Genomic DNA, 16,926 nt, shown 5'->3' with positions numbered 1-16,926 from the left:
GCGGGTGGGCCACGATATCGGTTGGCGACGGGCGCCCGCAGGTTGCAGGGGGACAGGGGTCTCCGCCACATCCTACAGGAAACCTGACTCTGAGAGCAATCTACGCGGTTCAAAATCGAAGGCGGTTAGTCTCATCTCAAACAAGGTTCAAAACGTTGCCTTTCTTGCTCCCAAAAAAGCAATTCAAAAAAGAAAATGTGAAATATGAGGTCAAATTTGGGTATCGCCGAAACAAGCCAGGCACCATGTCCAGGAATAAACCAAACGAAAAAAAGCAAAAACAAAACAGGCTGGAAAAAATCATCGCAAAATAGCGACGGTACTTGCAAAAAGCAAGGAGCCTTTCTCTCTGTGTGTGGTTTCAGCATACCTTGCAATCTTTTCATCTTCGCGCTCCCGGGGTTCGATTTCGAGACTCCGGTCATACATGTCGTGTACGTCACCGGCAGATTGGAGGTTACTGAGGATATAATCCTGGAGCTCGGGTACGGGTTGAAGGAGATACGGGACGTTCTGGTATTGTTGAATGTCCCGGATGACTTCGGCGGTCTTTGCCCGCTTGTTGAAGTTGATTAGCTCCGATGGTGTCAGTGAAGGGATACCGTCTTCGATGAAAGTCAAGTCCGTAAGATAGACACCTAGACAAGGATATGTGAGTCACACGACTGCAAATCATACTGGGGGATCCCCAATGCAGGTCTGTGCCTTGCCCAGCAGGTGGTGTGTCATACCGAAAAATGGAATACAGGGGGGGTTCGCAAGATGCAAGGTCTCTCGGTATTCGCCAAAGTTCTTGGTGCTTGCCATTAGGCGACGCATCTGCTCTAAGATAGCAGACGTACGACCACTAACCTGGCCCCACGTGCGGCCTAGTCGATGGATAGGGGCAGTTCCAAGTGCGGAGATAATGGATGTCAAAGTCGAGTAGTTGTTGAGAGTGCGGCATCGCTGCATCATGCTGTTAGTAACACGACAAGGGCAGGGCGGGGGAGAGTGGATCAACGTACATCAGCAATATTTACAAAGTGTTTGATTACCACCACACGCTTCTTGACGTCACCTTGCATCAAGATCATCTCCGCAACCCAGTTTGTCAACTGGTTGGAGTGCAGAATCAAGGCCTTCACGTTGGAAGCCGGTTCTGGTTCACCGGGGCCGACCTTCTTCTGCCATGTCTTGTTCAGACACTCAGTAGGTTTGATCTTGGAGTAGAGGCGCGACTCAATGATGGTCAACTGCCGAGCAAACTCTGTAGGATCGATATCAAGGAATTTAAGCTTCTTCATATTCTTTGGAATGATCGGCTGCGGGGATGCGGTGTTCTGGGTGGGGACTAGACGCTTGTTGGTTGTGTCTTGGCCACGGAGGCGTTGCTCGAGTACAGCAATTAATGCAGGAGCACCTGGGGTTTTTGTGGTGGCGATAGAATCCTTGGTAAAGTCATGAACGCGTTGCATGAGATCCATGTTCACTTCATCGTTTGGCTCCATCCAGAATTGATCAAACCAACTCTTCAAGATGTTAACGACTCGGAAACGGATAGGCTTTTGCTTCCGGTCAATCCACATTTGCATGTCTTCGGCGGTTAAGCCAAATGGAGGCTGGAGATTAAAACGCTGCACGAGCATCTCAAATAGCTCCGAGGCAGTGGTAAATGAGCGATAGGTAAGGAGGAAAGTGTTGTTGAAGGACGCATCCAGTTTGTCATGGCGGGTGAGGTGTTCGACCAGTCCAGACAGGGTTCCACATTTGAGAATCGGCGTGTCATTCTTAGTGTCGTGGAACACCTCGCCCTCGTGGTCCATTTTCAAGAACCACGGTGTCTCTTCGGGTTCCTTGACAGGCTCCCGAGAAACCGGTTCACGAGTGATGGCTGCCGGGGGTGCTTGACCAAAGAATCTCTGAGCCTTGTCCATATTACGGCGCACCTTTTCGGTTCCTTTGCCCAATGCATAGGATGAAGGGATACCAATAGACTCTGTAGCGATCTTGGCTTGAGATTCAGACCGGTTGTGAGTGCCCTTTTGGGACTCGTCCTCCTCATCTAAGCGGCTCTCGCTTCGAAGGTCACCATTGGCCTCTTCGGGGATCTGCTCAAGAAGCAATGATAACGAGAAGCCAATCTGTGAAACATAATTCTCAAGTTGCTTTGCTACCATTCGCACAGCAGTAATCCGGTCATCCAGGGAGTCACCGCGGAGCTCCGCCCACTCATCGGCGAGGGGAGCAGAGACCGCTTGGCAGCTCAGAACAAAATCGCCAATACCATCGTAGACCCTTTGCTTTTGCAAACTAAAGTCAACAAGCTGGGGGTTCTGAAAACTTGTGCCCAAGGGCACAAGATTGATAGACTCGACGGTGGAAATCCATGGGCGGAATTGTTCCACCACCTTGATTGCAGCGGCCGAAACAGCATCCGAAATCTCTTCGTGCTCAAGCCTTGTTACAATCTTAAGGTTAAGAGATAACCGCTCTTCCAATCGGCGAATTGTACCCACGAAGGATCTCCGAAGAATGTCAATGTGATCGAGGTGTGCGGAGTCAAGGGACACTGAAGGCTCAATTCGCGAATCGCCGCCTTCCGGAACGAGGAAGGAGGTCGGACCCGATGCATCCAGAGACACGCCGTTATTCTGCCAACTGCCACCACAGGAGCTGCCACTGACGAAACCGGGGACAATGCGGTGGATATTTTCCCCGCGTTGCTGCCGTGCGACATCGACATATCCGTATACTCCTTGCATGACGCCATCGGCCTCTTGCATGCATTTATTGACAGAATCAGAGCCTGGCCAATCAGCAGCAGCAATATGAGATGAAAGGACGAGCTTGGAAAATTTGGACATCATATCGCGGAAGTAGGGGTATAATGCCTTGTTAGTGGAGATGATGGATGGGTTGCCCGAATGGTTGTCTGTCGTATCGGACCCAGCGGCCAGAAGCATGCGCAGGTGATCGGAAATGTCTTCCGCGCGTCGAACGTACTCTGATCGCTCGCCGGCATGTAATGTTTGCCGATATGAGTCGACTGCAAATCGCATATTGTCCACGAGTAGTGGCCATGTAACCGGGGGTGCGAATCCATCATCCACGAAATGCTGTGGCGTCCCCGATGATATAGAAGGTCGAGAAAAGCTTTCGGCGATTGAGGTGTTGACGCTAGTGGCGCCACCACTGCTAAAGGTCGTTTGGCTTTTATTCATTTGCGGAGAGGGTTTATAGTCTTTGGATCCGGGAGGGGGGTATAGAGAATCCATCGAGGTGGCTGGGGATACCCCATCCATAAAAGATTGGCGTCGGCGAGAATTCGAGTCTTGCGAGGTCAGCATCAGTGATTCTCCCTCCGCTTCCGAGGCTGATCCGTCATATTCATCCTCATCCCGCTCAAACCCGCGGGCCATCAGCTCAGGGGGTGGTCGTGTCTGGTCAGGTACGAAGAAGTTGTTTCGGTCTCGGGGACCCATATCAGACGCCGCTGTAGGGTTTTCAAATGGCAATTCCATCGTCGAGTAACCGGTCAAAGTATTAAAGTAGAACAAGCGGCCGTCGGGCGTGGCCTGGGGGATCCAAAAAGCGGCCTCTTCCTGCTCCTTGGGTGCGGGGATACCCTCAATTGGAAGAATGGGCAACGAATCGCGCGGGTTGCCTTCCGAGTCCAGCTCTTCCTCTTCCTCTTCTTCGTCATGGCCATTCCCATATTCATCCTCCAGACCTGATTCGGCGCTCATGTCGGTCTCATCATGGGCATGGATCATGTGTTCGCCAAAGTCGTCAGCCTCGGTGATAATGGTGCAGTAATTACTCGGGAACCAGCCACGGGTGTTATCGATGACTCCATCCCACCAGCCGGTTTCCAGCTGGTTCAAGACCTGGATAATGTCGCCGCGCCGGAAGCTCAAACTCGTGTGGTCATCGGCATCGTAATCGTACATGGCCCGGACGAACAGCGCCGGGGGTTCGGGGCTGACGGCATATCCGGTGGCCATCTTCTTGAGGGGGGAGGGATTCAAGCGATCGTAATCCTGGGAGTTGCTGGTGGCCCGGCCGTGATGGCGGGTTACAGCTGTGGGGGTGATGGCCTGTTCGTCGGTGTACTCGAAAGCGGTCGCAAAAGCTCCGACTTTGGTGGCTAGCGCAGATCCCGTGTCGACAGCCAGCTCTGGCGCACGATAGTCGTACATGAAGCGGTCGCACACAGTTCACCAAGGAAGTAGCCTCCGGTTGAGGAGGGGAAGAGGAGGGGGGTTGTTGGTGAAAGGGGGGGGGCAGCGTGGCTCAGTGTTCGCCGTGGCTCATGGCTAAAATTGACAACGTTTTGGAGAGAGGGGCCCGGTGGGTAATTTTGCAACCCACTTTCCGGGGATTGTGCTGGGTCGAAAGACTCGAGGCACAGAACAACCACAGATCTAGACACAACACTTAATCCATCGAGGGTGGAAATGATATCGTTGAAAGGTGTGTCTCTCGGTGTGTCTGTCTTTAGTATGGGATAGAGAAAAGAGGGAGGGGGGGGAAGTCGGGGGAGTGGTCACGGATAAGGCGCCTAGTCCGTCCAGGTGGTTCCAGGACTTCCCAACCACGGATTACTTTATGGTACGGGTACGCCGTATAGATGGTACACATGCACATCTGGTACACATGGTACACATAGTACCGTATTTACCGCAGTGCCTCCACCAGTGACCACCTTGGAAGGGGCCCCGACGCGGCTCTCCTGTTTTACTGCATGAGATACTGACTGAACAGGTACAGAGTACTACATCCTAACGATTCTCTACAAACTCTCTTTGCACCCCTGCTATTGTATCTCACTTTCCATCTTGGGCAGGGCCCTATCTCCAACTCCCCCTGCAATCATCAACTGATCCCAACTCATCCCAACTCATCCCAACTGACCCGCACAGCAGAGTCCATCGTGATCCACCAACCTACCCCCGACTATCTAAATAGTATACTCGTACACACACACGCGCGGTTTTGCCAGTGTTACCAGACGTCTGAGCACCCGGGCTCCATAGCGGAGGACGCCATCGATCCGAGAGGCCCTTGGATCAACCACGGCACGTTCGCGCAGTGGGTTCGAGGCAAAAGAGCCCTAAGGGGTAAAACCCGCCTCATGCTGATTGCTTTTTATTGCCGGTTTGTCTTTGATGCCCATATTGATCCTTGGCCGCCCCTCGCCCCGGCTGCTTATGGGCTCCAGTCACCGTCACATCCCCCCAATTACATCGTATAGGCGTGGGGGGATGTCAGACTGGCAAGGATCCATAAATCCATTCCTCGTCTTTTGGCCACTATGTATCCACTGGAGAAAAACGACAATCGTTGCCCCAAAGGCCTTTCAATTCCAGAACAGCACGCCTGTTGTTACGCCGGGTTTCGTTTCGTGAAAAGTGCGCCCATGTGGACCGGCCGCGGCTCGTCCTGATTTGACACTTGCAGTGGACACCGCGGCCGCGAACTTTCAACATCGGTTTTCCACCGCAACGGTCCAATGGGGCCAGGAAAGTGTAGATTCGTGTTTTGAGTTGTACGTGTGATGCTGTTTTTTAACCCATTGTTGTTCCTCATGGTCAATCCCGGCTTTGTCGCCTCACTCCCCCCCCCCCGTAAGGGACACCCAATTATCCAAGCCCACAAAGCCAAAATACCAATACATTCAAGAAGCACTCAATGGATCCGGACGGCAGATCACAGGTCCAGGTTCCGTCAATTCAATTCAATTGCTATCAGGTCAATTAATTGACTGGCTAGCCCGATACAATGTCGTGGACCCTTGGTCGACCTGCTTGCTCCGTGGCTAACTTGCATCTCCCGGAACAATACATATCCAACCAAACTACCAAGATAACATCCATCGCGGAGAAATATGACTGCAGATTGGTGCCCCAGTCTGTTGCTTATTTAGGGTTGAACCATAGTAATCTTCACACTGTCGGATAATATCGTCACAACACCCAGAGTTGATTGAACTTGATCGGGATGAGATCCTTAAGCACACGCGTGCTGTGTTGAGTTTCATTTATTCACAAGCCACCAACATAAAATATTGGGACTCCCAACCGGCTCCAGAACGATTCTAGAAGGTTACGCCGTTAATTAAATCTGCTGTGGCTTGCATGGCCCCCCGCTCAAGCTCGGGGATCGATGTCAACTGGGAAACGTGCTGACTGCATCGAAAATAAATTAAACCATGCGGGACGACCGGGCGCGTACCTGGGGACCTGGACTCTGCTGACGTTGAGAAAGCATGGATAGACATGTGCTAGCATGGGTAGCCATGCTCCCAATGCCTAGGAGCTCTCATGAACCGTCACGCTGCCGAGTAATATGCCCGCATGCAACAGGCCGGGGCTCGTGCTTCGAATCCTGGTCGACTTTGCAAGTACTGATGCGACGTGGTAATCAGGCCAATGTCGGATCAAAGTCAGCCATGCTGTGCGCCGTGCTAAGAATTATTCAAGTTTTGGACTCATTTCGCGACAATGTTCACCAAGATAGTGCAAGTCCATTGTCGTCATTGTATATACACGTTCTTCAAGAATGCATGTACCACGCGGCTCAACGCCATCGTATGGCGAAATACAGGTCTCGTTACGGTATCAAAGCATCGAAATCCTACCTCTACGCGTATATTGGCGCTAATCGTTCAATCTGAGTTTCGGGCAAAGTCCTTGGAAAGTAGTACGGGTTCTAGAATTGAGAATTGAGTTCGCGGGATTTCCCTCGCTGGGAAGTGATACGACCTTTTACTCCAATTCTTCTCCAACAGGGGGGTACTCCGGTTTTCTCGAGCTACAACTATGTAGGTTCTATCAATGCTGAAGCAATATAACTCATGACTCTGATCCCAGTCAATTGATGCAAAGTCGTTGGCTATGGACGCCGAATCCCATTCGTTGACCCGGCAGTTAGGAAACATCCGCCGTATCGGGCCGTTTCGCCTCGTGGTCAGCATTCCCCCCATGGCTTGGGAGGGGTTCGCCTACTCGTACGTCCGCGGAAAAATGAGGAACAACCATGGATTGTCCATGTTCTAGGATCAGCCTAGTATCATGACCATTGTTTTTTATTCTGGCACGGACGGTGATAGTACCTGTAGATCGAAGGGGATCATCACATCGGAGCTGCGGGGTCAAACACCTGCCGGTAGAATGCCACGTGAAAATGGCTGGGCTAGGCCGGCAAAGACTCGGATGTCACTCGAAACAATAATTTGGGCACGGTGATGGTTCGGTTCGAACCATGGTTCGATAGTGAATCCATCTGACGAGCGCGTACCTTGCTTGTTGTGATGTTCCAGCCTCAAACTTGAGGCGGATCCCGACGAAAAGTGGGTTTGGACCGTTGCACGTTGCGTGTTGCGCATCGGACTTTAACATGTTCGTCAACAACATTGGAAACACTGGAGAATCCATAAAAGAGGGCTTTGGCCTTTCAGGGGAGGGAGAAATTAATAGTGTTAATGGGATGTTCAAGCTCGGAAGTTAACTTGAACTTGAAGTGCTCGTTCCAAGGTTTAGATAGTACTACTAGACATGCTCTACATAGGTTTATATATATAGTACGTCAATCGGACAGGTCTTTACTGGCAGGACTCACAGTGAAAGTTCGAGACAACGATGTTGCAATAAACTCAATATCAACATGAACGTAGACTACCCGAAACGACATAGGCCTCCGAGTCTGTATCCATAGCTCAAATTTCTACATAGTATATACCATCGACCCATAGGCCCAAATGGTCATCCTAGTAGTATCAAACTTCAAGTTGAATGACATCAAACCTTGGAAGTCACAAATTGATTGAATTTGAATTATTGGGGAATACATACTAGGCAAGCAACGAGACATTGCAGATCAGAATCATTGAGATACAAACCAATTTTTTTTTTTAAAAAAAAACATCAAACTTGAATAGAAAGAGACGTAAATTGCGATTCTAGGTTAATGTCCCAAACTCCTACTTGATGATACTAGTATCTATGTAGCATGATAAGATGCTTCGAAAAAAAGCAATACCAAATCGGTGGATCTAAGTTTCTCTACGAGTAGAGATTACTCTTTATAAAGGGAACATTGAATCTACATTGCTTGATATATCTCTAACATAGAACTTGAATTAATACACTCCGTCAAACGACAGGAAAAGCAACAACTGCACTGAAGTAAATCTGGCCAGGAGTCGGGTCTCACCTCCCCGGAGGCTTCAGGGCTTCAGGGCTTCAGGGTCAGAACTCAAGCACGACTGGACGGGGTCAATTATCATTTGCCACCCGTCCCTGTGCCTTGCAGGACCGGACATTACGGATGTCGCAGGAACCTCCCTGTGGGCAACATCAACGGGCGCTCACCCAACCGGACGGATTTCCTGCAGCGGAGACAAATCCTGCCGCTCGGTGCCCCCTTCGTCCAATAGTGAAGGCCAGTCGGCCCCTGTATCCAAAGCGTCGGGTGTTCGATGATCCTGATCACCCAGCCCCCTTTTTTCTGTTCTGGTTTCATGACGACCGAGGCCAATGACTTTATGGAGGAATACCTAGCTCGCCAGCTACATATCTTAGCGAGGGGCAGTCGTCAGTTCGTAAAGTCAGACCCCTCGCCAACCCACTAGCCCACTCACCCACTCACCCACCCAGGCTCCAGACTCTCCACTCGCAAGCCTTTTGGCATGAGCAATTACTGCTAGCCTTGTAACTCTCGACGATGGGCGCGTCAGACGTTGAACCTTGAAGGAGGAGAAAGTTTTCCGAGTTCTCCGTTTCTTCCCTTCCCATTCCTTTTTCTGTCCCTCCCCCACACCCCCTTCACAACGTACGAAGTACCACTACACTTTCAGGAGGTGTTCCACCTTTTCGAGAAAATTCGGCGGAAGGACTTCCGCGCACGGGCGCAGGTCGATATCCATTTTTGTGCTCTTCTTGAGACCAATTATTATTTGCGAATGGGCCACCCACCATTAAGATACATGTATACGTAAGTACGGAGTACGGAGTAGTACATAGAAGGGTAAGGTAGGGCAGGGCTGATCCCCTGCATCAAAAGCCCACGGAAGAGGCTGCCGGAGTAAAGGGCAAGATAATTCCACGGACCGCAGATGCGATGCATATGCAGACCAGCCTTGAAAGATGCTTTCTCAATGCGGTCTGAACGTGAGAGAGAAAGCCAGATCTAAGACGCGGGAGTGTACCATGGACCGGGATTTCCCCCGGATGCCCCTTCCACGATCCAGCCGATCGCATAGCCATTGACTCTGATGGTCTAAGAGACTATCATTGCTGAATAGTAGATCTTGATCATCGCAATTGTCTCAATTGCACTGACTATATTCGCACATACTCTGCCTCCTGTACGGAGTACGGAGTATTTCGTATCCATTCCATCAATTGACGCCGGCGGGGGTCAGTGTGAGTTCCATTTTCCATGTCCACTCTACGGCGCGTCCACGACCTGTCCCGTGCGACTGATGAACCTGTCTCAGGCCAACGGAGAGATATTGACCAAGTAGGCAGGTATGTACAGTAAGGAAAGGACATTATATCGTACATACCTGCGTATACGGAGTAGATGCCCCGTATGCTTTGGGTAATGAAAACCCACCACACTCAAATCTTCTGTGGAGTCGTCCTCCACCCTTCCATCGGAGGTCCTTCTCGACCAGGGAGCTGGAAGGACCTCGAAGGCCCCTCCCCAGTTCTTAGCGAAACTGTATTGAGATAGCGCGCACAATGGAGCCGTCAATCGTGAACGTGTGCAAATACACTTTCCTTTCTGCGAAATCACACAAACTTCCGGTAACATGTAGTCATCTGGTGGGGACTGTCGCAGGAGCGATAGTGCTGCTCCGTCTGTAGTCTCTGTTTCTTGATTCAAGATAACGAAGCGGTGAAGAATGAAGCCTAACCGAAGACAATTCCTCACCGACATCTCGACGAAACCGCTTGAGCTTCCAGACCGTCTAGATGGCCGTGGGGGTGTGAAGCTAAGGAGTTGTTGGGGGGATAGCGCCCCAGCCAAGGCCCGGCTGCTGGTGGGCATCGGCCATTAGCTCAGGGGCCGGTGCCGGGGAAGAGGTTCCTGAATTCCAGCAATGGCATTGGAGGAGGGGTGGAGTAGGGCGAGGTAGAGATTTGATTCGCAACTGGGTCGATTTCGATCCCTTTCGCAGATCCATTATTGGGCCGCTTGAACCTTCTTTTTTATTTATCCAATGTCTTTTGATGCGTGTGTGTCTAATTGAGTAATCCTGCTGGGGCTCTTGTTCCATTGACCGCCGGGATGGAATGGAATGAGACCCGAATGGTTAGTTCACCCCCTCTCCTCCCCCCATTGAAGGGATTGGGAATGGTGTGGATCGAGGATAATAGCTAGTGGGAGCTCCAGCGCACATCACGGCAAGGAATCAAGAAGCCCACTCCGCCATACCTGTTTAAGTAGCAATTAGCCCTAGAGAGGGACAAAGGTACCAGGGCGGTCAAGTCACCGCTGAACCGATGCACCGCGTCGTCATGGAGCGGTGGTTCCTGCTTGGGTCGAGAACGTTGAACTGGGTCGGTCCGCTGCATCGGGAAGTGGATCGGGCTCATCCTGCGCTTGAAAGCCTGGATTTCCTTTGCCCTGAAAAGCACAAGTTCCCCGGCTGACCGCTCTCCAGGTACATCCAATGGATCGAATGGAAGATTGAGGCAATCGATGATCATCCGGCGGTCCGCGGGAGTTGGCGAATTGAGCGTGTGGCGGGATTGGCTTCAGAGCAAACAAGGGGCAATCCGGGAGTATACATTTGATATGTGATTGGATATGCGAGGAAGGACCTATACATCGAGTTTCTCTGTACGCATTATGCTAGGCAAGTACACAGCTAGGTTGTATGTATGGCATTTTGAATGTGAGTTGAACGGAAAAAAGGGAGCGGACAAGGCCAAAGAATTCGACAGATGCAATTTTGATCTCGTAAATTGGATGTCTCGAGGGATCATCCATGCTGTGCCGTGGCCCCCCCCTCTGTACGGGCGCCACAGTGGACAGTCGCCAGACGCGTTCCCCAAGTAACCGCGTCGGTCCTCCGCGTCTTTCGATCTTCGCCAATGATGCAGTGCCCCACGGATCCGGGAAATCGCGAAAAAGTCAAGACACGGCCCTGCCGAAGGCCGTTTCTGCGGTGTACGTGACAGTGACAACTCACGACGCGACAAACGGGTGGACCCATCTCCGACAAGGTTTCTGTGGGAAGAGCCGACAGCAAAGGAAATAGGCAGATGCGGATGTCTTTCTTCTTTTTCCTTTTTTCTTTTTTCTGCTTTCTTTTTTGGCTTCCCACTGGGTCCCCCTCTCGCAAAAGAGGAACATCTTGAATCAGGTGATGTTATTCAACCCACCCTCCCGATTCGCGTGTCGCCCATGCAGATCGTCCTGCGGTCCAGCAGCTGATGTCTCGAGGACTCACTACGTAGCACGGACAATGGCCATCCCATCCACCCCCCTCCCCGGTCGCACAACGCACATCCCTCTTAGTTTCGCACTTTCTTTGAGCCACTTGTGATATGTGCATGAAATCCATTCACCCACGCAAGCGTGGCACAGCTCGAACCGCCACATAGCGGGGCGCCCCGAGATACATAATGTACGGTAGATTTCCACCCGGGGGGAAGAGAGAGTGATCTGTCAGGGGAGGGCTGAGACGACGGTAGCTAGGGTGGCGTTCCCCGTCAGACAGCCGGTGATCCCTGACTTGACCCTGGAAACATCCAATATCTGGCGGTCCTTGCCCCCCATCCATCCCACTTGATGTTCCCGGATTAGAGGGGTGGATTGATCGACTAAAGCCAGCTGCAACTACTGCGACGGCGTCGGGGGAATCGCCAGGATTTGCGGCGGAGCCGATCGAGACCTTGCCCCCAAGGGAGGCCCTAAGGTTCCCAGAATACCATCCCAATATTCAACCCAGTCGGTCTTAGCATGGGAATCATCTTTTACGAGAGGGGCTCCGGGTCCATTATTCAATTATCCAATTATTCAAATATTCAAATATTCAAATATTCAAAGTATTGTAGCGGGGTTCGCGGCGAACGAGGGCTATCAGAAAATATGCTAGGGAAATTACATCCCTGTTCATTCCCAACCCGGCTGCTTGCCATTTTGTCTTGCAGTCGGAACTGTGCAACTACGCGATAGAGCCAATCTGGCGTGCCGATCGCAAGTGACGGAGGGGGTTTTGACGGAGGGGTGAACCACGGTACACGCCGCGGATGAGGCGGGGTTATACAAGATAAAGATCAGAAGATCAGTAGATAGGTGCATATATACAGAGGAGATGGACGAATGCACAAGAATGGAGTCCTACGTTATATTGGAGATAGAAATACATACGGAGTACGAAGTACTTAGGGGATGCTCGTAGGAGTAATGGTGGGTTAATGGAAGACTCGGAGACTCTACGGAGTACGAGTCTGTACAGAGTACTCCGTATACCTGTAGGTACTCGTCCATGATGGCATCTCGCAGAGAACTCGGTACTTTGGTACTTTGGTACATTGGCTGCCACGATCGCACACTAAATCGCCTCACATGCCTGGCCAGCCACACATTTCCCACACATTTTCCCCTGCAATAAACAAAGGGCGACCATCTGCGAGCGAGGGGCCCCTCTGCATGGCCCACCAGCCCTCACAGCTCCCACTTTGATATTGCTTTTTATTTTAAATTTATTTTATTTCCAAAAATTTCATTTTTTGGGGAATTTATTTCCAACCTTTTTTTGATTTATTATTTCTTTTGAGAGATGTTTCATCTACCACAGGTCAATCTTCGGATGGAACACATGGAGTAGTAGTTGATAGGGGGAATCTGATTTCGACCAGTCAATAGAACATGTACAGAGTATGGTCTATATGGATAGACACGGGGCATATTATGACGATGAAAGATGTACCAGTTGGAGGGGTAGGATGCATCGATGTATTTCCATACTCCGTATATTTTGGTCGATCAGAGGATCTTCTAGAGCGACCCAACGCTCGGCTGAACCGAAATGATGGGTATGTACTCCGTCCAGAGAAGTTCAGTGTCCAGTTTTGAAGCCATGTGGATCCCCTCTTGGATCGGGAGTAAATCTAATAAACCATTACGACGTGTCGATTCTGTATGGTAAAAGGGGGGGCAAGGCGAATGCGCCCGTTCCGGTGGAAGAAGGAACGGGAAGTGCGTGGCCGCAGGTGAAGGACCCCAGCCCCCCTCTTTGTGCAGCACTCGGATGATGTATCTGGGCCGAGAGTTGGTCGCCCCCCCCCTCTCCGTAACCTCCGTAAGCGATGGTTAGGCCCACGGCCGACACACCACACCCCTCCCTGGACCCCAGCACTGACCAAGTCGTACTTGCCTAGTTGCTACTCGTACTTGCTAACTTGCTACTTGCCCGCCGCCAGTTGGTCCCCTCCTTCCGCTGTGTGCCCCCCCGTTCCCTCCCAGCCCAAATTCCTTTTCTCCTCACCCCCTCTCTTTCCTTCCTCATCCCACCTCCCCCTCTTCTTCAACCTCCCCCCCCTCTATCCGCGGTGTTTCAACGCTCATCCGCCTTTCTTTTCAGAGCGCTTCCTTTTTATTGATTTATTGTATCCGTGGCTGGATCACTTCCCTTTTGCGACCTCGATTCCCACAGTTCCCCCACCCAAGGAATGATCAGGCATCCCAACGAACTCCTGTCTTCGACACGCCTACAGAACCGGTGCGAGATCACCCAGGGGACAATACACCCGTCGACTTTTTCGATTCTCGCTTGAGACGATTCAGTTCGATTTTCACACAAATGGCTCCCTCAGCTCCCGGGACAGCCAGCAACTCGCCGGCCAAGAAAACCTCCGCGCCGGAGAAGAAGTACAAGTGCCAATTTTGCAACCGCGCCTTCAGCCGCAGTGAACACAGAAGCAGACACGAGCGATCCCGTAAGTCGTGAAGCTCTTCATCCTCTTTCTCGAGAGATCCCTTCCCCCCTCTCTTCCTCTCTTTCATCCCATCCTCCTCTTTCATCTCCCTCGCTAACCCACCATACAGACACAAAAGAACGGCCCTTCAAATGCTTAAAATGTCGGAGCACCTTTGTTCGCCGTGATCTTCTCCTCCGTCATGATCGTACCGTTCACGCCAAAGATGGTGGAATCCCCCTCGTTGCAGAGGGGCGCAGACGCGGTGGAGGGGTCCAGAAGTCCTCTTCATCGGGACCTTCCAAGCCTTCGATCACCATTGATCCGGCGACGTTGGAACAGATTGAGGCAAGCAGTGATGGTATGGTCGACCTTGAAACTGCAGCCATGTTGATGACAGATTTCCAACATAAGGCTGCAGCAGCGGCGACGACGACGCAGCAGCAACAGGTGTCCGAGCGATCCGAATCCCTTTCCCCGGGTCGTGGCTCTTTCGAGCCTTACCTTTCCGGCAACGCGACCTTGCCCCAGATGCCTTGGGATACGCTCACTTCCCCCACGGATACTGGCTCGATGCCCACCCTCGTCGACCGCCATGGCCCCGTCGGAGACGTCCTCCTTTCCAACTCGATGCCCATGTCTGGCCACTCCACCCCGAATGCCCTTTCCCCGTATCCCTCTATGACCGGTCCTGTGAGCCCTGTTAACTACCGTCGTTCACCCGGTCCTAGCCAGGCCTTGACCCTCCCCCGGGCTCCTCAAATTGCTGACGAGATGGAGCGGAACATGGTTGTTGAGCGTGTTCAAAGCGCTGACACCCTCGGTGCTCTGCCCGAGACATTCCAGCTGCCAGGTACAGTTGCATTGAACCGGTACCTCTCCACCTACTTCAACCTGTACCACCCTCATCTGCCCTTCCTTCACCAGCAGTCTTTCAACCCAACTACTGCCCCAGCCCCGCTCCTGTTGTCCGTTCTCTCCATTGGCGCTCTGTACACCTTTGAGCGTGAACATGCTTTCATGCTGCACGTTGGCTCCAAGGTCCTCGTCAACCAGTTCCTGCAACACAAGGAGAACTTTGATTCCCGCAAATGTCCTCTGTGGTTGATGCAAGGTAGTCTGCTCAATATGGTCTTCGAGAGCTGGAGCGGTGACCCCAAGGGTCTCGAGTGGACTTGCTCCATCAAGAGTCTCCTGGCCAACATGGTTGCTGGTAACCGTTATCAGCTGAAGGTTCGCACTGAGGCTCGCCAGGGAATTCAGCCCTCTCGCGAGGAGTGGATCGAGGATGAGTCTTGCCGTCGCACCTATTTCGCAGTCTACATCTTCTTTGGCATGCTCACCTTGACCTTCAACCACACTCCCGCAATGAGCTTCGACGAGTTCGACAACCTCGAGCTGCCTTCGTCTGAGTCCCTTTGGAACCTTGATCCATCCGACGAGGATTCATGGCGCCGCGGTGTGGCCAGCGGCACTCTCACTGTCCGCGAGGCCCACGACTTCCTCTTCCAGGGTGAACAAACTCGCTACAGCGCTTTCGCGACTCGCGTTCTGATCAACGCTCTGTTCTTGCAGGTTTGGAACCACAAGCGCAGCTTTGAGGCGCTGCAAGACGTCGTCACTGAATATAAGCTGCGTCTCGCTCTGGAGACTTGGGAGAGCTCCCTCGAGGTGTGCGAGTCGGAGACCATTGTTGTCCCGCTTAGCACTCCTCAGAAGGGCCACCCCTTGATCTTTAACTCAATGGCCGTCTACCGTAACACTCGCGCCCGCCTGGAAGTTGACCTGAAGTCCATCCAGGAGGCCATGCGTTACCACTCGTCCTACGAGGTCGCCGCTGCCATGACCGTTGCCCGCGAGAAGGTCAAGCGCTCTCAAGAGATGAACAAGGTTGTTCAGCAATGCTTCGAGTGCATTGAAATTGCCGCTCTTCAAGGCATCAACTGGGTTGCCAAAACCTCCGCCACTAACTGGAGTGTCGAGCACCCTCTGTGTGGCCTGGACCTGATGGTCATCCTGAGTCTCTGGCTCTACCGCCTGGAACATGACGACGAGCCGGCGACTGAGGCTGAGATGGCTATTTACAACAAGGTCCGCAATCTGTTTGACGATGATGCCATCGACGCGTTTGGCAAACTCAGCTCCACCGTCGCCCGTGTTTGGGGTAACATCCTTGACGGCGTGGTTGTCTGGGGGGTAAGTTTCTTCACCAATTATTCTATGCTGAATCTTTACTAACAATCATATTAGAATCACCAAGTTGATGGGCGAGTCATTCAAGCTGCACTCCCAAGCCTTGGTCGGCTATGAGGACTCTCTTCGTGTCGGCAAAGACCAACCGATTCACGCAGTGCCTACCAAGTCGCTCGCCAGCGTTGGTACCGCGTACTGAATTTTGCGCCAGAATTTTTGATCGACATTTCTTTTGTCTTAACGCATTCATCCTGTTTTTTTCGGGCTTTCTTACTCTCATTTTCGGACGCTTTCATTGGGACACATTGGGAAATCAGGAATGGACACGTCAAGGGGTAAGGCGGGGTGTTTTTGGTTCCGTCGAGGAGCCTCTGGGCGATTCCTGACTTTTCATGCTATTTTGGGTTGCATCTTCTCTTTTTTTTACCCTGACCTTTTACATCAGGGAGTCCGGTGCGGTGCTTTGCTTTTTGTGTTTCTCGTTCGACACCCGGCTGGTCCTGTGTGTTCCTCTCGCACTCGATGGAGTTTTCTCGTTTCACTTTTAGCCCCTAATTTGTGCCCCCTCGTCCGTTTGCTTTGATCTCTTGATACCTTTTGATATTTTTTCCGTTGCTTTTTTCTTCTTTCTTCCTCTTCTTATTTTGATCTTTTGTTCCCGCGTTGATATTGCCTGACTTGATTCTGATTCTTGTGGCCGAGGCTGCCTCGGTCGCTGTATTTGATGTTTAATTGCACGTGTTGTCTGCTTTCTCCCCGCCTCGCCAAGCTTGCTTATTTTTGTTCTTTTCATGTCTCCGCTCAGCATTTGTTC

At 51.7% G+C, this 16,926-nt stretch overlaps 2 protein-coding genes across 2 annotated transcripts; one reads left to right on the top strand and one right to left on the bottom strand.

The window, feature by feature from the left end:
- Positions 1-300: 300 nt before the first annotated feature.
- On the bottom strand, positions 301-4,181 carry N7509_006161 (putative cell division control protein Cdc25; the record flags this gene model as incomplete). The annotated part of the gene is made up of 3 exons (XM_056630798.1): positions 301-638; positions 732-948; positions 1,008-4,181. 3 exons carry the CDS (start codon positions 4,179-4,181, stop codon positions 301-303), a joined length of 3,729 nt encoding a protein of 1,242 aa, XP_056490100.1.
- A 9,623-nt stretch (positions 4,182-13,804) lies between these two features.
- Positions 13,805-16,311, top strand: N7509_006160 (C2H2-type zinc finger protein; the record flags this gene model as incomplete). The annotated part of the gene is made up of 3 exons (XM_056630797.1): positions 13,805-13,940; positions 14,050-16,115; positions 16,180-16,311. The coding sequence occupies 3 exons, from the start codon at positions 13,805-13,807 to the stop codon at positions 16,309-16,311; spliced, it is 2,334 nt and encodes a 777-aa protein (XP_056490099.1).
- Between the last annotated feature and the right edge of the window lie 615 nt (positions 16,312-16,926).

This window comes from Penicillium cosmopolitanum (assembly GCF_028827165.1).
Source record: "Penicillium cosmopolitanum strain IBT 29677 chromosome Unknown utg000006l:49.0-5199605.0:1.0-5204138.0, whole genome shotgun sequence".
NCBI lineage: Eukaryota > Fungi > Ascomycota > Eurotiomycetes > Eurotiales > Aspergillaceae > Penicillium > Penicillium cosmopolitanum.
The sequence above is the reverse complement of the archived record's forward strand: the minus strand, read 5'-3'. Positions and strand labels throughout refer to the sequence as shown.